The 20,399-nt window shown below is 44.5% G+C and overlaps 1 protein-coding gene across 1 annotated transcript in view; it reads left to right on the top strand.

Annotated features, from left to right (window-relative positions):
- The first annotated feature begins 1,907 nt into the window (after positions 1-1,907).
- Positions 1,908-20,399, top strand: part of LOC135511642 (coiled-coil domain-containing protein 85A-like) — a 49,273-nt gene continuing 30,781 nt past the window's right edge. The window contains exons 1-2 of the mRNA XM_064933125.1: positions 1,908-2,522; positions 2,990-4,025. Coding sequence (XP_064789197.1) covers positions 2,292-2,522; positions 2,990-4,025 — 1,267 coding nt within the window. The 5' untranslated portion in view covers positions 1,908-2,291. The remainder of the gene's footprint in view (positions 2,523-2,989; positions 4,026-20,399) is intronic.

Raw genomic sequence — 20,399 nt, 5'->3', positions numbered from 1 at the left:
TCAGACACCTGAAAGCTTTTTCCTGCAATCTAGAGCTACAATCATTTTGCTTAATTCTATATAAAAAATACATGTATTTTCCTTCATGTCTAAGTATATCTATTGAGCTGTCTGTATCCTCCTGACGGGTGTATATATTTTTAAAGAAACAAAAATGTTTCTCTGCATCTCTGTTAAAATCTGGGTAAAAGATTGAAAGTAATGTGTGTCTTATCCAGTACATTTAGTAATTGCTACCAATCTGGATATGAGGTTTGTCCCCCCTTTGCTGCTGGAACAGCCTTCACTCTTCTGGAAAGGCTTTCCACTAGATGTTGGAACATTGCTGCGGGGACTTGCTTCCATTCAGTCACAAGAGCATTAGTGAGGTCGGGCACCAATATGGGGAGATTATGCCTGGCTCGCGGTCAGTGTTCCAATTCATCCCAAAGGTGTTCGATGAGGTTGAGGTCAGGGCTATGTGCAGGCCAGTCAAGCTCTTCCACACTGATCTCAACAAACCATTTCTGTATTGACCTTGCTTTGTGCATGGGGTCATTGGGTGACAGCGTAGCCAAGTGGTTAGAGCCTTGGACTAGTAACCGAAAGCTTGCAAGATCGAATCCCCTGAACAAGGCAGTTAACCCACTGTTCCTAGGCCATCATTGAAAATAAGAATTTGTTGACAGACTTGCCTGGTAAAATAAAAAATTGTCATGCTGAAACAGGAAAGGGCCTTCCCCAAACTGTTGCCACAAAGTTGGAAGCACAGAATTGTCTAATATGTCATTGTATACTGTAGATTTCCCTTCACTGGAACTAAGGGGCCTAGCCCAAACCATAAAAAAAACAGCCCCAGACCAGCATTCCTCCTCCACAACATTTTACAGTTGGCACTATGCATTCAGGCAGGTACCATTCTCCTGGCATCTGCCAAACCCAGATTTGTCTGTCGGACTGCCAGTCCAATGGTGGTGAGCTTAACATCACTCCAGCCAATGCTTGGCATTAGGCATGGTGATAGCTTGTGTGCGGCTGCTCGACCTAGGAAACCCATTTCATGAAGCTCCCGACAAACAGTTATTGTGCCGACTGTGAGCCCGTTCTGTGAGCTTGAGTGGCCTACCACTTTGCCGTTGTTGCTCCTAGATGTTTCCACTTTACAATAACAGCACTTACAGTTGACCGGGACAGCTCCAGCAGGGCAGAAATTTGACGAACTGACTTGTTGGAAAGATGGTTGCACGTTAAAAGTCACTGAACTTTTCAGTAAGGTCATTCTACTGCCAATGTTTGTCTATGGAGATTGCATGGCTGTGTGCTCGATTGTATACACCTGTTAGCAGCTGTTGTGGCTGAAATAGCTGAATCCACTAATTTAAAGGGGTATCCACATATGTTTGTATATATGAGGTTGGGAGATTGGGGAACCTATCTGGGCTAGCTAAAGCCAACTTCATAAAATTGCTAGGTGACTAGTAGAGTTAGAGATACACTACAAAAAGCTAACTCACTTCGATGGCATGCCTGCTGGCAATATGCAAAAAAATAAACATGTTTTAATTTTTTCAGGGTTAGTTGTCATCTCAAGAGGCGCTTAGATATGCAGAAAAATATACATATATTTTTGTTTACATAGAATTAAGTATAATTATTAAAAATGCAACATTTTTCCCCCTCTGCCATCCTGTCATACTTTGTGCTTCCTCCGATGTTTGGGGTACATGGCATCCCTTGACTAAATCCTGCCATCTGTCATCGCAAAAACAGAATGCTCCTCCTAAAGTTTAAGAGAGTCATACAGCAGATGGCGCAAGAAGACAACGCGTCCTCGCCACTCCGAAGAGGGAGAGAGAGAGGGGCACGAGTTTTCCAGTCAGCCCAATTTTTCTCAGAACTGCAGTCACGCACCATTGCTTCTCGACTCCCCAGCGCGAGCTGCTATGCATCTGCAGCAGCCACTCCCTATTCTCCCTTTTGGCCGAAACCGGGGAGTGCCTTAGGCAACAGCTGTATGCGCGAGGAGGCAGGCATGCCCAGAAGCCGGCTCTGCTGAAGAGACCGCGCGCAGACGACTTTGAGAAAGGCGGGAATATAGGAGAACACCGCTCTTTTCGGAGAGTTTCAAAATGGGCGTGTGAGTATTAGAACAAACATGAATTTGGTATAATTATATGGACGTTAGATAAAGAGTGTATATTTGGGTCCATGTGTGAAGTTAGGATTGGTTGGACTGTGCACTGAATTCGTAGGTTACTGATCGTTGTAGGATAGATACTTTTATCCTCCCATTGGAGTAGCCTAGTACGAGGATGGAAAAGGCAACGCAGCCCCAGCTGATGGTCAATAGCGCAGAGAGTCCGATGGAGGAGCTCTCAAAGATAAGCGACGAGGAGCTGCTCAAGTGGAGCAAAGAGGAGTTGGTGCGGCGGCTACGGAGGGCAGAAGCAGTGAAGATGGGCTTTATGCTTGACCACGGGAATTTGATCCGGGAGGTGAACCGCCGGCTCCAGCAGCACCTGACCGAGATCCGGGGTTTGAAGGTGAGGCAGGTGTGATAATGCCGGGCGCGCACTGCTCTATGGATGTCTAACGGTCTTATGTTGTGTAGACTTTGTAGGCATGTTTCCAAATCAAAAAGTAATGGACTAATCATGCGTTAAAAAAAGCTGTAGCCTATAGTGTTACCTCTGCAAACTCCTTGAAAATAATGAAGGTAAGGTGGTTCGAAGGTAGCAAGTAGCCTATATCATAATCCTACCCAAAGATCCACTTGTTGCCTTTATGCTTTTCCTATTACAGATGGAACTGCTGAGGATATTTAAACACAACCAAAAAGTAAATTTTGGAAGGCCTAGGATTTGTTTCAAAATCACAGTAAATCATCAATAAAATACATCACCATCACATGCACACACATGCTCCCCCTCAATACACAATTGCATGTGCAACATTATTTATCAGAAATCCCATATGATAAATTATATAACACCTGTGTGTGTGTGTCCAGGATGTGAACCAGAAGCTGCAGGAGGATAACCAGGAGCTGCGGGACCTGTGCTGTTTCCTTGATGACGACCGTCAGAAGGGCAAGCGTGTGTCTCGGGAGTGGCAGCGTCTGGGCCGCTACAGCGCCGGCCTCATGAGGAAAGAGGTGGCCCTCTACCTGCAGAAACTCAAGGAGCTGGAGCAGCGCCAGGGAGAAGTGATCAGAGAGAACCTGGAGCTCAAAGAGCTGTGTATCCTACTGGACGAGGAGAGAGGGGGAGGAGCAGGGCAGAGTGCAGGGTGCAGAAGCTCAATCGACAGCCAGAGTAGTCTGTCTCAAACTGGGGGGGCTACACTGGGCTTGCTTCGAGACGTGGGGGATGGGAGCAGCACCTCGAGTGCGGGAAGCACGGATAGCCCCGACCACCCCCACCGCAAGCCCCCTCACCAGGGCTCCAGCCTGGGCTCCAACCCTGGCTCCAACCATGACAAACCAGAATGCCCGGGCCCCGAATCTACAGGCCGCCGCCACAGCTCCACCCCGGACTACCACACCTTCCCCCAGGCCTGCAGGCCCCGCGGGGGGTCCCTCACCAGCCCTGATCCCAGGGGCCTCCGGGGGCCCTGCAGCCCAGAGAAACACGGCATATTCCCTACCCGACTGGCGGCTGAGGCCCACTCCAAACCCAACAGTGCTAGCATGCTGGCCCAGAAACCGCTTTTGGGGTCTGGGCAGGAGATAGGGCCAAACCAAGGTTCAGGCCAGTCAAGTCCTGACCTCTCACAGAGACACAGGGTTAATGCGGTCGGGGTTGGGGCTGGATGTTGGACCCCTGAGCCCAAACAGGCACTGACGGGGACGCCAGAGCACCTGAGGAAGGGTCGGGTGATTGTGGGGAGCCCTGAAGTGTTACGACACCACAACCACAGCCCCAGTTCAGAGCACTGGAAGGGGAGGTACGGCAGTAGCCCCCCAGCAGGCAGGGAGTGGGGACAGATGAGGACCACTGGAGATGAGTTGTCCCCTCACCACGGCAGCATCTACAGTGGCATGAACGGTGAGTTTTTATCCAGAATAGTAATAATGCTTTATTTTTATTTTTATACAGGACAATATGTAGCTGAGGTGGTTCAAGGAACTATGCTTGTGTGATGAGTCTGAGACATTAACCCCATCTGAGACATAATACTCATGCCTAGGCTTTAGCTCAGTGTGCCTACACAGTCTTTTGGTGTGCAGGCTATGTGGGTTAGCACACCCTGTATCCCTCTAGGACTAGAGTTGATGACCACTGTATATGGCTAGGTCAACCGTTTAAATCAAATATAATTTTATTTGTCACTTGCACTGAATACAAAAGGTATAGACTTTACCATGAAATGCTTTCTTACAAGCCCTTCCCAATGGGAGTTAAAAATAATGCAAAATATTTACAAAAGAGGAATAAAATACACAAGAATTAAGCTATATACATGGAGTAGCAGTACCAATACCAAATCACTGTATGATACTGCAAGGTATTTGAGGTAGATATGTACACAAAGACAGGGGGAATTGACTAGGCATGTGTAACAAAACTGTCCTTGCAATTTGTGTCTAGTAGCCAATGGGTAGGTTAGGCTATGGCAGGATCAGTCACCGTGGAATCTAAGCTTGGGCGATATACAGTTTATACTTTATACCGGGGTATTTCGAAATACTGACGGTATGATTTTTTATATCGTAAAAAACTAAAAACTTGCGTGGGTGCGTGCTACGCCACTGCTTATAACTTTAAGTTACAGTGCCTTGGGAAAGTATTCGGCCCCCTTGAACTTTGCGGCCTTTTGACACATTTCAGGCTTCAAACATAAAGATATAAACTGTATTTTTTTGTGAAGAATCAACAACAAGTGGGACACAATCATGAAGTGGAATGACATTTATTGGATATTTCAAACTTTTTTAACAAATCAAAAACTGTAAAATTGGGCGTGCAAAATTATTCAGCCCCCTTAAGTTAATACTTTGTAGCGCCACCTTTTGCTGCGATTACAGCTGTAAGTCGCTTGGGGTATGTCTCTATCAGTTTTGCACATCAAGAGACTGAAATTTTTCCCCATTCCTCCTTGCAAAACAGCTCGAGCTCAGTGAGGTTGGATGGAGAGCATTTGTGAACAGCAGTTTTCAGTTCTTTCCACTGATTCTCGATTGGATTCAGGTCTGGACTTTGACTTGGCCATTCTAACACCTGGATATGTTTATTTTTGAACCATTCCATTGTACATTTTGCTTTATGTTTTGGATCATTGTCTTGTTGGAAGACAAATCTCCGCCCCAGTCTCAGGTCTTTTGCAGACTCCATCAGGTTTTCTTCCAGAATGGTCCTGTATTTGGCTCCATCCATCTTACCATCAATTTTAACCATCTTCCCTGTCCCTGCTGAAGAAAAGCAGGCCCAAACCATGATGCTGCCACCACCATGTTTGACAGTGGGGATGGTGTATTCACGGTGATGAGCTGTGTTGCTTTTACGCCAAACATAACGTTTTGCATTGTTGCCAAAAAGTTCAATTTTGGTTTCATCTGACCAGAGCACCTTCTTCCACATGTTTGGTGTGTCTCCCAGGTGGCTTGTGGCAAACTTTAAACAACACTTTTTATGGATATCTTTAAGAAATGACTTTCTTCTTGCCACTCTTCCATAAAGGCCAGATTTGTGCAATATACGACTGATTGTTGTCCTATGGACAGAGTCTCCCACCTCAGCTGTAGATCTCTGCAGTTCATCCAGAGTGATCATGGGCCTCTTGGCTGCATCTCTGATCAGTCTTCTCCTTGTATGAGCTGAAAGTTTAGAGGGACGGCCAGGTCTTGGTAGATTTGCAGTGGTCTGATACTCCTTCCATTTCAATATTATTGCTTGCACAGTGCTCCTTGGGATGTTTAAAAGCTTGGGAAATCTTTTTGTATCCAAATCTGGCTTTAAACTTCTTCACAACAGTATCTCGGACCTGCCTGGTGTGTTCCTTGTTCTTCATGATGCTCTCTGCGCTTTTAACGGACCTCTGAGACTATCACAGTGCAGGTGCATTTATACGGAGACTTGATTACACACAGGTGGATTGTATTTATCATCATTAGTCATTTAGGTCAACATTGGATCATTCAGAGATCCTCACTGAACTTCTGGAGAGAGTTTGCTGCACTGAAAGTAAAGGGGCTGAATAATTTTGCACGCCCAATTTTTCAGTTTTTGATTTGTTAAAAACTTTTGAAATATCCAATAAATGTCGTTCCACTTCATGATTATGTCCCACTTGTTGTTGATTCTTCACAAAAAATACAGTTTTATATCTTTATGTTTGAAGCCTGAAATGTGGCAAAAGGTCGCAAAGTTCAAGGGGGCCGAATACTTTTGCAAGGCACTGTAAGTTTAACTATAAGAAATTTGTCAATTAATTATAAGATTTGTCAATTATAAGAATCTGTCAATTAAATTATATCCACCTCAGGGCTCCAGCTATGCATTTGTTTTGCTAACTTGCTAGCAAAGGGGCTAGATTTCAAGATCAAGCTTGGTTCCATTCAGCCACAAGAGCATTAGTGAGGTCGGGCACTGATGTTGGCCGATTAGGCCTGGTTCGCAGTTGGCGTTCCGATTCATCCCAAAGGTATTCAATTGGGTTGAGTTCAAGGCTCTGTGCTCTGTTGCTCCTTGACATTTCCACGTCACAATAACAGCACTTACAGTTGACCGGCACAGCTCTAACAGGGCAGAAATTTGAAGGACTGACATGTTGGAAAGGTGGCATCCTATGACGGTGCCACTTTGAAAGTCACTGAGCTCTTCAGTAAGGCCATTCTACTGCCAATGTTTGTCTATGGAGATTACATAGCGTTGTGCTCGATTTTATACACCTATCAGCAAGGGGTGTGGCTGAAATTGCTGAATCGACGAATTTGAAGGGCTGTCCACATACTTGTACTTGAATTCTTTTTATTAGCGCACCTTGTGTGCACTTTCAGTAATACCGTATACCCCGGTATGATACAGAAACAGTACCATCGCTAGTGGTATCACCAATGTGGTTCAGCAGTAGTTACAGTGTTAGCAAATCAGCAGTGATGTCACTGCTCTGTGGGATTCTCTCTCTGTGGAGTTGTGGTGGAGTTTGTGCGTGCGTGGGTGTGTGTTCGTGTGTGTATGAGTGATTGGGGGAGGGCATATGATGTAACACTCCCCAGGGTGTCTGAAATCAACACAGGTAACACAGTCGTGTGCGTTCAGGGCTGTGAGTCAGGCAACACACACGCACACAGCCTGCAGTTGTGCCACTAAGCACAGCAGGGTCCTGCCTCCTTGGTTCATTTTTATTATTATTATTATTAGCATCTTTTATTTATTTTTACCCACTGTTCCAGGGGCATTTGTGTGTGTGTCTAAGAGTTCAGGGAGTTATTTTGCAGGACTGTGTCCTTGATAAACAGAGAGAGAGAGGGAGTAGGGCTGTCCACTTAGTTAAATAAGAGGCTTTTATTTTACATTTAAATAACATTACATCAAACGGATTTTTATAATAACCTAGACAAATGTTCCTCTTTTCATAGTAAAAGCCTAATTTATACGTACAAATATTGTGAGGATCGATGCTGGAGACGAGAAGTATGTGAGTGAACAGGGAGTGAACATTTAATGAAACATGGACATGAAACAGAACAGGAACAGCGTCTGGACAGGGAAAAAATAACGACATCAATGCTGACACAGGGAACAACCTGAGGAGCACACAGATATAGAGGGGGTAATCAACAAAGTAATGGAGTCTAGGTGAGTCCAATATTGCGCAGCTGTGCGTAATGATGGTGACATGTGTGCGTAATGAAGGGCAGCCTGGCACCCACAAATGCCAGAGAGGACAAGCTGGCTGAGGTGTAGAAGCCCGACGAGCCGGCTGAGGCGTGGGAGCCCGGCGAGCGGGCTGGGGCGTGGTAGCCGGCTGACCGGCTGGGGCGTGGGAGCCCGGCTGACCGGCTGGGGCGTGGGAGCCCGGCTGACCGGCTGGGACGTGGGAGCTCGGCTGACCGGCTGGGGCGTGGGAGCCCGGCTGACCGGCTGGGACGTGGGAGCCCGGCTGACCGGTTGAGGCGTGGGAACTGATGTTCCGGCTGAAGCATGATGTGGGGTGGCCGTCTGCCGAGCCAACCAGGGCAAAAAGACCTCTCTTGCCAGCTAGGGCGTGGAATCCCGAAGAGCTAGCTGTAGCAGCCATGGTTCCATCAGGGACGGCACCAGGACGCTACCTCACCAACCAAAAACAAAAACACAAACTCCTTGATGCTTCCTTTAGTGGTATCAGCATTCTGTGAGGATCGACGCTGGAGACGAGAAGCAGGTACAGGGAATGAACATTTAATGAAACAAGGACATGTAACAGAACAGGAACAGCGTCTGGACAGGGGAAAAATAATGACATCAATGCTGACACAGGGAACAAACTGGGGAGCAGACAGATATGGAGGGGGTAATCAACAAAGTAATGGAATCCAGGTGAGACCAATATTACGCAGCTGTGCGTAATGATGGTGACAGGTGTGCTTAATGAAAGGTAGCCTGGCGCCCTCGAGCGTCTGAGATGGGGAGTGGGAGCAGGCAGTATGCATGTTTTGGGGATAAATTATGTGATTGTGTCGTTCCTTTTAAGAATGAATGTGCACATGTTTAAATGTGTGTGAGACAGAGAGAGAAAGCGACAGCGAGAGAGAGACTGAGTAAGTGTGTGTGCGTGCGTGCGTGCAGCCCTGAGTTGGTAAAGATTACTGTAGAGTGCTGAGTGGATGCTGTTTGTAAGGCCACAGGGTTTGAGTCCTGGAGGTGAGCAGTTAGCCTGACACTGCACTTATCACCACATAACTACACTCTCATTTACACACTACTGTCTACTCGGTAGGAAATTCCTGCCTGAAAGACACTACAATATACACTGAACAAAAATATAAACGCAACATGTAACAATTTAAAAGATTTTACTGAGTTACAGTTCATATAAGGAAATCAGTCAATTTAAATACATTCAGTAGGCCTTAATCTATGGCAGTGGTGGAAAAGTACCCAATTGTCATACTTGAGTAAAAGTAGAGATACCTTCATAGAAAATGACTCAAGTAAAAGTGAAAGTCACCCAGTAAAATACTAATTGAGTAAAAGTCTAAAAGTATTTGGTTTTAAATATACTTAAGTATCAAAAGTAAATTAAATTGCTAAAATATACTTAAGCATCAAAAGTAAAAGTGTAAATCATTTCAAATTCCTTATATTATTAATCAAACCAGATGGCACCATTTTCTTGTTTTTTATTTTATTAATGGATAGCCAGGGGCACGCACCAACACTCAGACATCATTCACAAATAAAGAATTTCTGTTTAGTGAGTCCGCCAGTAGGGATGACCAGTGATGTTCTCTTGATAAGCTTGTGAATTGGACCCTTTTCCTTTTCTGCTAAGCATTTAGAATGTAACGAGTACTTTTGGGTGTCAGGGAAAATGTATAGAGTAAAAAGTACATTATTCTCTTTAGGAATGTAGTGAAGTAAAAATAAATGTTATCAAGTACTTTACACCACTGACAGGGATTGGATTTCACATGACTGGGCAGGAATTGTGTACACATCATTGTGACATGAGTCATGCATTATCATGCTAAAACATGAGGTGATGGCGGCAGATGAAAGGCATGACAATGGGCCTCAGGATCTCGTCACGGTATCTCTGTGCCTTCAAATTGCCAAAATAGAGTATTGAAGCGCAAGGCTCAACTTCTCTGCTGTTTTGTTGCCCGTGCACATGAGCAGATACTGTGTGGGACTGTGTGAGAGCGAAGTGGTGAATCTCGCTCATCTCAATATCTCCGGTGCTGCTCATGGCAATGTAATTTCACTAAGCCTAACATTAAGATCCATTTTTTTTATCAGAGGATTGCTAATTTAATGGCATATTAAACAGGGATTAGAGTGTAATTGAGAAGTGGGCCTGTGTTACTATGTACACTATAGTTTATTTGCTTTGAACTCACATCCCTGTCAGAACAGGGTGTACAGTAAAGTATGAAGGGCTTGAAGTGTGTTCATATTTCTTTCTCTCCCTCTCATCCTTTGCTCTCTCTTTTTCTGTCAGCCTTTCACTCTCTCTGCTCCCTCCCTCCCTCGCTGCTGTGGAAGCAGAGTTTATTGGGAAATTTATGTCTGGTGCTCAGTCACCCCTCTGACACCATGAGAAAACGATGGGAGAACAGTCTTCAGGAGCTCCGCCACTTAACACTGCTCTCTATATCCTCCTGCCTCTCTGTTTTTATCCCTATTCTTCTTCCATCCTTCATCTTCTCACCCCATAGCCTCAAATCACCCTACCTCACTCTCTTCCTCCCAGCGCTGTCTTCTTTCTCCCCCTCTGCCTCCCATCTTTCTATCTCCAGCCCTCTCTTAATGTTACAGAAGTGATTGGGCTCTCACATACTGTGTGTGGCTTGGTCTGTTGGTCTCAGGCACATAGAGGCACCAGTTACAATGGCAGAACACCAGCCAGGCTAAGTTTTTATTTAAAAAAATCTTTATTTAACTAGGCAAGTCAGTTAAGAACAAATTCTTATTTTCAATGGTGGCCTAGGAACAGTGGGTTAACTGCCTTGTTCAGGGGAAGAATGACACATTTTTACCTTGTCAGCTCGGGGATTCAATCTTGCAACCTTTCGGTTACTAGTCCAACTGTAACGGCTGTTTAATGAAGAGGAGGACCAAGGTGCAGCGTCGTACGTGTTCATGATTTTTAATGGAACAGTGAAATAACAAAAACAACAACGACCAGAATGAACGAAACAGTTCTGTCTGGTGCAGACACAACACAACTACCCCCAAAACACAGGTGAGAAAAGGCTACCTAAGTATGGTTCTCAATCAGAGACAACGATAGACAGCTGCCTCTGATTGAGAACCACACCCGGCCAAACACACAGAAATAGAAAACATAGAACACAAAACATAGAATGCCCACCCCAACTCATGCCCTGACCAAACCAGAATAAAGACATAAAAAGGATCTCTAAGGTCTGGGCGTGACAGTACCCACCCCCCAAAGGTGCGGACTCTGGCCGCAAAACCTAAACCTATAGGGGAGGGTCTGGGTGGGCATCTATCCACGGTGGAGGCTCTGGTGCGGGACGTGGACCCTGCTCCACCTTAGGCTTGGCCCACTTAGGTGGCGCCTCTGGAGAGGGGACCCTCGCCGCCGACGCCGGATGGGGGCCCCGGACAGGAGGGCGACTCCGGCAGCTCCGGACAGGAGGCAGGCACAGGACTCACCAGGCTGGGGAGACACACAGGAGACCTGGTTCTGGGAACAGGCCTCACCGGGCTGGGGAGACACACAGGAGACCTGGTTCTGGGAACAGGCCTCACCGGGCTGGGGAGACATACAGGAGACCTGGTTCTGGGAACAGGCACAGGACTCAACAGGCAGGGGAGACACACAGGAGACCTGGTTCTGGGAACAGGCACAGGACTCACCAGGCTGGGGAGACACACAGGAGACCTGGTTCTGGGAACAGGCACAGGACTCACCAGGCTGGGGAGACGCACAGGAGACCTGGTTCTGGGAACAGGCACAGGACTCACCAGGCTGGGGAGACACACAGGAGACCTGGTTCTGGGAACAGGCACAGGACTCACCGGGCTGGGGAGACACACAGGAGACCTGGTTCTGGGAACAGGCACAGGACTCACCGGGCTGGGGAGACACACAGGAGACCTGGTTCTGGGAACAGGCACAGGACTCACCAGGCTGGGGAGACACACAGGAGACCTGGTTCTGGGAACAGGCACAGGACTCACCAGGCTGGGGAGACACACAGGAGACCTGGTTCTGGGAACAGGCACAGGACTCACCAGGCTGGGGAGACACACAGGAGACCTGGTTCTGGGAACAGGCACAGGACTCACCAGGCTGGGGAGACACACAGGAGACCTGGTTCTGGGAACAGGCACAGGACTCACCGGGCTGGGGAGACATACAGGAGGCCTCTTTCTTGGCCGAGGCACCGGATACACAGGGCCGTGGAGGCGCACTGGCGGTCTCGAGCGCAGAGCTGGCCCGACCCGTTCTGGCTGGATGCCAGCTTCCACCCGGCAAATGCGGGACGCTGGCACCGAGCACACCGGCCTGTGAATGCTCGGCCGAGACTCAGTGCGCATCATCCCATTGCACGGGGCCTGACCAGTCACATGCTCTCCCCGGTAAGCAATGGGAGTGGGCTCAGTTCTCTAACCTGACTCCGTCACACTCCCGTGTGCTTCCCCCAATTTTTTTGGGGGGGGGCTGCCTCTCGGGCTTCCTTGCCAGCCGTGTTCCCTCATACCGCTGTTTTCCCTTTCCTGCTGCCTCCGCTCTCCTGGCTGCCTCCATCTGTTCCCATGGGAGGGGATCCCTTCCAGCCAGAATCTCCTCCCATGTGTAGGATCCCTTGCCGTCCAGGATGTCCTCCCATGTCCAGTCCTCTCTTCCACGTTGCTTGGTCCTTTGGTGGTGGGTAGTTCTGTAACGGCTGTTTAAAGAAGAGGAGGACCAAGGTGCAAGGTGGTACGTGTTCATGATTTTTTAATGGAACACTTAAATAACAAAGACGACAAGAACAAACAAACGAATGAATGAATGAATGAACTAAACCGAAACAGTTCTGTATGTTGCAGATACAAAACAACTACCTACGAAACACAGGTAGGAAAAGGATACCTAAGTATGCTTCTCAATCAGAGACAACGATAGACAGCTGCCTCTGATTGAGAACCACATCCAGCCAAACACACAGAAATAGAAAACATAGAACACAAAACATAGAATGCCCACCCCAACTCACGCCCTGACCAAACCAAAATAGAGACATAAAAAGGATCTCTGAGGTCAGGGCGTGACACCAACGCTCTAACCACTAGGCTACTTGGCTACTTGCAGCCCCTTATGTGTCGGTGACAATCCGGTTCCCTATGTCTGTGTGCCTTGTGTTGTGCTCTATCAAATTGAATTAAATTGTATTGGCATGACTTTTGTCCAATATTGCCATAGTGGTAAATAACATGGTTAATCACAACAAGCAATTAATAAATGCTTCATCACATTTTTTAAAAGCCTGAAGGTAACATGCTTCCTGTCTGTCTGGTTTCCATGGGCTCTAGCCATGTCTGTGTGTCTGTGCTCTCTCTGGTCTCCATCTGTCCTGCCTGCTACTCCTCTGCTCTTAGATTTTTCATCTAAGGTCAGCAATGTCCTCTCTCTTCCAAAGAACCAACTGTACATGTACATTCAGCATGGCATTATGTGCCATAGTCTCTGGCATGGGTAAATCATTATAAAACAGAGCTTTGTCGACAAGAGCCAGCACCTTAACAAATGATGGCTGTCAACACTATGGCTGTGCTGTGTTCAATAATTGAGAAGGCCAGCCTTCTGGCAATCAGTAAACATTTCCGATTGGTAAGAGTTTTTTTATGCATTGTAGTTGCTTTATGGACATCAGCTGGGCCTGTGCAGGTCAGACCAGCTCCACACACACCTCCCTGGGACTGCCCCTGGGGGGCTTTAACCTTTATCCCAGTTAGAAAAGTGCTAGCGGAGTCAGGGATGTGTTTACGTGTGTGTGTGTGTGTTATTTTGTGTGTAACTGCACAGCGCATACCTCCTGACAGGGTCCCCTTGAATCTGCCCTCTACCCTAACATACATGCACACACGTAGGTGCACACACACACTCTCCCTAGGGGCAACTAATCCAGTGCTAGGGTGCTCATCTGAGAGGACATGGGATGTGACCTGGACTACCTTGAATAAGCACCTTCCAAATAATTGCATTGTTTGGTCTATTACCCGTTAGAAATGCATTCATAAGCTATGTGATATTTGGCCAACAAAAATAGCAACCCACGCACTGCTCCTCCTAGTGACACTTGTTTTATAAGCCCAGAAACACTTTGCGCACCCTGCAAAGCATTCCATTCATCATCACATTTGCAGACTTACAGTATGTAAGAGCCCACTATTCGGAATGTGATGAGTAGATTGGATTGTCATAATCTAGGCTAATAATATAACTTTTGCAAAAAAGACCGTTCAATGCATGGCTGAGTGCATATAGCTTAGGCTATAGGCTATATCAGATAGCCTACCTTTCTTCTTTCTCTGCACAGGAAATATTTTGACATATTTTATGCAATTCTACTACACTTTATATGGCTAGAGGTCGATCGATTATGATTTTTCAACACTGATATTTTTTGAATTTGGTTTAAATAATGCATAAACACAGTGTTCGAGAAGAAAGTGTAATATGTGCCGTGTAAAAAAAGCTAACGTTTAAGTTCCTTGCTCAGAACATGAGAACATATGAAAGCTGATGGTTACATTTAACATGAGTCTTCAATATTTCCAGTTAAATTTTAGGTTGTAGTTATTATAGAAATTCTAGGACTATTTCTCTATACCATTTGTATTTCATATACCTTTGACTATTTGATGTTCTTATAGGCACTATAGTTTTGCCAGCCTAATCTTGGGACTTGATAGGCTTGAAGTCATAAACAGCGCAATGCTTGAAGCACAGCGAAGAGCTGCTGGCAATCGCAGGAAAGTGCTGTTTGAATGAATGCTTACGAGCCTACTGCTGCCTACCACCGCTCAGTCAGACTGCTCTAGCAAATATCAAATCATAGACTTAATTATAATATAAAAACACACAGAAATATAAAATCTAGAAACTTTCATTTCAAAAACAAAACATTTATTCTTTCAGTGAAATACAGAACTGTTCTATATTTTATCAAAAGGGTGGCATCCCTAAGTCTAAATATTGCTGTTTGTTACGAATCCCTTTTGGCCCGACAGTCTAGGGAGAATGGTAATGAGACCCGTAACATAACTCAGGCAGATTATAATAGTGACAAAGTAAAAGTGTGAACGAAATAACCAGGACAACTGAAATCTACCATCAAACTCAAGGTTTATTTGAAAACACACGGTAATGGGGGCAGGAAAAGGGGCTGAGCTGGACCCAAGGAAAGAACAATAAGTATTCAAAAACACCAAGCTAGACTAGCCTACTTTAACAACAGCTAACTAACTAAGCAAAAATACAGTGGGTGGTCCGCCCAGTTCGAACTAGTGTATTTAACAAAGTCTACCTACGGGTAGTGTATGCCCATGGGCGACTTGTCTTGGTTTCCCACCAACAAACAAACACCATAACCAAAAACAATACTCACAGGTGAGGACAAAGTGCTATGGAGGTGCTCAAACAAAAGAGATGTTAATACACAAAGAGCGAGTAACAGAGAGCTCTACAGACATGGCATTTACAGAGAGATTGAGCTCTAGAGCAAACTACTGACAGGGTTTTTAAACCAAGGGAAAGGAACTGTGATTGGGTAGGAAACAGGAGGAGGTGTGTCTTCTGATTGATTGTTGACTGATTGGGGAGTGATGATTTTCACCTGTGAGGGGAGAAGGAGAGAAAAGAACACAGGATACACACACACACACAGGATACTGGTATCCGTAACACTGTTACATTGCACAACCTTCAATGTTATGTCATAATTCTGTAAAATTCTGGCAAATTAATTACGGTCTTTGTTAGTAAGAAATGGTCTTCACACAGTTCGCCACGAGCCAGGCGGCCCAAACTGCTGCATATGCCCTGACTCTGCATGCACAGAACGCAAGAGAAGTGACACAATTTCCCTAGCTAAAATAAATTCATGTTAGCAGGCAAAATTAACAAAATATGCAGGTTTAAAAATATATACTTGTGTATTGATTTTAACAGGCATTGATGTTTATGGTTAGCACCGACAGTGCTTTTTTCATGAATGCGCTTGTTAAATCATCACCATTTTAGCGAAGTAGGCTGTGATTCGATGATAAATGAACATGCACCGCATTGATTATATGCAACACAGGAAAAGCTAGATAAACTAGTAATATCATCAACCATGTGTAGTTAACTAGTGATTATGTTAAGATTGATTATTTTTTACAAGGTAAGTTTAATGCTAGCTAGCAACTTACATTGGCTCCTTACTGCACTCGCGTAACAAGTGGTCAGGCTGCCACGTAGTCTCCTTGTTGAGTGCAATTTAAATCGGCCATAATCGGTGTCCAAAAATGTCAATTACTGATTGTTATGAAAACTTCAAAATTGGCTCTAGTTAATTGGCCATGCCAGAGGCATTAGTAGAATATTCTTTTATACAACAAATTACAGGTAGTCCCCTTTGCTGACACTGACAAACATGTCAATGAAAACGACGTTGTCCACATAATAGGCCTACAAGAAGGGGAGACACAAATATAATATTCATCACAAATATAAGGTTCATCTAAACAGGAGGAGGAAATTATTGCCCAAAAACAAACTTTTGGTGGCACTTACCCAACAATGATAGTGAATATGCGCACGCATTCACCTGGTATATATCCGATGCTCTCCGCTGGTGTCAGTAAGATAGGCTATACTGTTCTTCACTCACTTAATTTTATAACTTAAAGACAAATTGGAGTCCTTTCATTGCCTTCTCTTTGCCGCAATTGCCATTGGCTTTCCAAACTATGTTTTCCTGTGATTGTATTTGGAAATATTGCGATATGCCTGGCTGGGCCTTTACCTTTCACTGACAGTCGCAACTCAACAATAATCTTCCCATATTGTGCACGCTGCCTTGCCTTGCAACTGTAGGCAATGCGATTTAAAACAATACACTGTTATTTTTAAAGAAGTGAATGTTCCTCTGTAGCCAAATCATGCTTTGGTAGGCTATTTTGAATGATTTTATTTATTTCTGTATAGACAGGAGTAGGATAATTAGGCTATACCATTTTTGCTATTTCATTACATTTACTTTAGGGAAAGCTTAGCTTCCCCTAGCCTTATGGATGCACTGCCTATGCATGGGATTATAGGCATGTGTGTCTTCTCTAAATAAACAAATGAAATACAGCCTTGGCTACAATACAGCACAGTAAAGCAAAACTTTGATACATTGATACGTTTGATTTTCATTTATTTATTATGCAGTTAATTTTTTTAATTAATTAATTAAGCAGTTTATTATTTTTATTCATCAATCAAGGCAGGGTCCTCCAGTTACCCACATGGGCCCCCTACCTCCTCTCCTGCCCCCATCTGATGATTTGCAGAACGGCAACAGGCAGAGAGCAGGCTCCTGAGTCCTCCTGTAGTTGACGGTTGCAGTAAAAAACAAACAACAACAACATACAATTCTACATATATACTGGATAGATAAGATATACTATATATATTTAATCTTGTTTTTAACTAAAAATATATGTATTACTTTTTTTTTGCTGCCTCTTGGGCACCCCACGGGCCTGGCCCCAAGGTAAGCCCCTGCATTAATCTGACACTGTTACAGTTACATGTTGAGATATTAATTTTGGACAATATTATATATATATATGACTCCCAAGTATTGATTTGCAAAAGACAACAAGAAAAAATATGTTTTTATTTATGTTTTTATTTATTGCTACTGTACTGAAGGCAGTGATAGCTAAGGCCAAACGTTAATTATTTTTCATCCTATAGCTTGATCTCCATCTTGTTTTTAAATAGTGAGCCAACATGTTTTTAACACTTTTATTTCCCTGACTGATCAAAATGAGTTTTCTCGTGCTCTCTCTTGTCTCTCTGTAGCAGACAAACTATAAAGTGAGCAATATGTTTGGAACAACAAATCGCAATAAAATCACAGTATCGAATCATATAGAATCATGAAATTCGTGGGAATCGCAATACGTATCTTATCGGCACCTAAGTATGTAAGGTCCCTGGCAATTCCCAGCCCTACATCCAAACACAACATCATAATAAGTGTCTCTTCTTCTTTGTCCCCTTCGATTTGCATCATGGCTCTTGCTTGTCATCCACAGTTAGTATAGCACCATAACATTCCTATTTATTCACTAGGTATAGTGTCTGCCACAGGAGGTTGCTGAGAGGAGAACCACTCATAATAATGGAATGGAGCGAATGGTATGGCATCAAACACCTGGAAACCATCTGTTTGATGTATTTGATACCACTACGCTGATTCCTCTCAAGTCATTACCACAAGCCCGTTCTCTCGAAGTAAGGGGCCACCAACCTCCTGTGGAGTGTGGGTATAGTTTTGTTGGTGCTTGATAGCCAGTATGTCCTTTCCCTATAGTTGTACACCTCGGACTAATGACACAATATAACACTATTGATCTCAAAGGAAACAATGTAATACTGGGTTTATCTGGGGTACATGATACACTGCATATGATTTCCATTTAGTTTTTACGACGCACGACAATTCATATTGACCCACAGGTGTAATAAGGACACAATTGTATTGTTAGGCCAATGTAACAACAACATATCAATATATCGGTACAAATCAATGTTCTGCTACAGCCATACAGCCCTAGAGTAGCACTATAGATGTGTAGTCGATGTCTTTTGAGAGCACTTACTTAATATTCTGTGGGCCTTAGTGGAGGGATCTCAATTTGTCAGCCAGTCAGTCAGTGAGGCATGGTGTCAGTTACTGTGTAAATAGGGCATCATTCTCCATGTTGTGTGCCCAGGGTAAGAGGCATTAGCATTGGAGATGTGACACCCAACATGCCCTGCTGAATGTTCAGGCTGCTTCATGATTCGTAGGTTTCCCCTCCTGTATCCTGCTCCTGTACCTCTGGGCCTGATGTGACATCACCGCACTGCTCTGGTCTGTCCTGTTCTTTTCTCTTCTGTTTAGGACATTTATATTGCATTATTAACTAATTGAATTTAGAAGAGGGCCTTTGAATTGCTCTCTGGGTTTCAATGAGTGTTGGAGGGAGGGGGTGGCGGTGTAAAAGGGTACACATCAGTTGCTTTAGCATCAAGCTGTTCCTCTGCCTCTTTTGCTCTTTTGCTCCCTCTCTCTTTCAAACTCTCTCTCCTTCCCTTCCTTCCATCTCCCTCACTCTGAGAAAATGAGTCATTCTCTTATGTGCCCAGCTGTTGGTAAGAGGAAGCCCAGTTCTCTGAATAATCAGTCTGGTACACTGAGCAGTAGGGCCATGTTTCCACCTTTTCTTGTTAACACCCTGACCAGTGTCTCAAAATACCTTGGGATTTTAATAAAGGTGGTCCAATGCATACAATGCTATTAGCAGTTGTCCAATAAGGATGAACATGTCTGATATCACGGTAGGGAGTCATCAGTGTGACAGGCCTATTATGGCTCATTTAAAAAGGCCAATGTTGTTATTACCAGAGTTGCATTCATATTCCATATGGAAGTGGGACTAGGGAGAGTGAAAAGCATTGTCTGAATCCCCCATAAAGGATTGCCAGGATAGCCCTTATTTGTTTGTGGTGAAATTCTGAAGAAATTTACTTTCATACACCTGAGTCTCTATTCAGAACCAAGTCTCAATTCATTCCCAGGTGTGTAAGAGAGGTAAAACAGTAGATTAGAGGAATGAGAGTCCAGCAACCTCACAGTAGGGTATGCTTGAATATTTTTTGTCACATACAGTCCTTGGTCCAGGCATTCTGGCAAAATTCCTCAGTGTCATTTGTGTGTGTTCCCGTGTTACAACCCCTTCACTGCTGCTGCCCATGGATCTGTCCTGTGGGGAGTGCCAGTGGAGGGGCAGGGGCGGACAGGGAGAGCATGAGGCTTTTGCCAGATTTTAATAATGTAGCGTAAAATACATCCCAGATGGTATTACTCTAATTCTATGTTTAACTGCCCTCTTAAAGGCAGTAATTCCACCACCTTTTAACCTCATAATCATTATCTCCAGCACCATGCAAATGTTTACATATGTGAAAACTGCACATTTCTATGTTCTGTAGTTAGTGCTACTTGTTGACATCATTTTTTTTACATTTATCTTTATTTATTTTCACAAATATTCACAGTCAATACTTTGTAGAAGCACCTTTAGTCGTGATTACATCTTAAAAAAATTCTGGTTTTGTCTTTAAGAGCTTTCCACATCTGAATTGTACAACATTTTCCATTATTCTTTTCAAAATTCGAGACAACCATTTTCAGGTCTTGCCATAGATTTTCAAGTAGATTTAATTAAAAACTGTAACTCGGCCATTCACCGTCTTCTTGGTAAGCAACTCTAGTGTTGATTTGTCCTTGTGTTTTAGGTTTTTGCCCTGCTGAAAGGTGAATTCATCTCCCTTTGTCTGGTGGAGAGCAGTCTGAACCAGGCTTTCCTCTTAAGATTGTTCCTGTGCTTAGCTCTATTCAAGTAATTTGTTATCCTGAAAAAGTCCTTTATCCCCAGTCCTTAATGATTACAAGCATACCCATAACATGATGCAGCCACCACTATGCTTGAGAATATGGATTGTGGTACTCAGTA

This window comes from Oncorhynchus masou, chromosome 24, assembly GCF_036934945.1.
Source record: "Oncorhynchus masou masou isolate Uvic2021 chromosome 24, UVic_Omas_1.1, whole genome shotgun sequence".
Taxonomy (NCBI): domain Eukaryota; kingdom Metazoa; phylum Chordata; class Actinopteri; order Salmoniformes; family Salmonidae; genus Oncorhynchus; species Oncorhynchus masou.
Note: the sequence above shows the minus strand (reverse complement) of the source record. Positions and strands in the feature narration are given on the sequence as shown.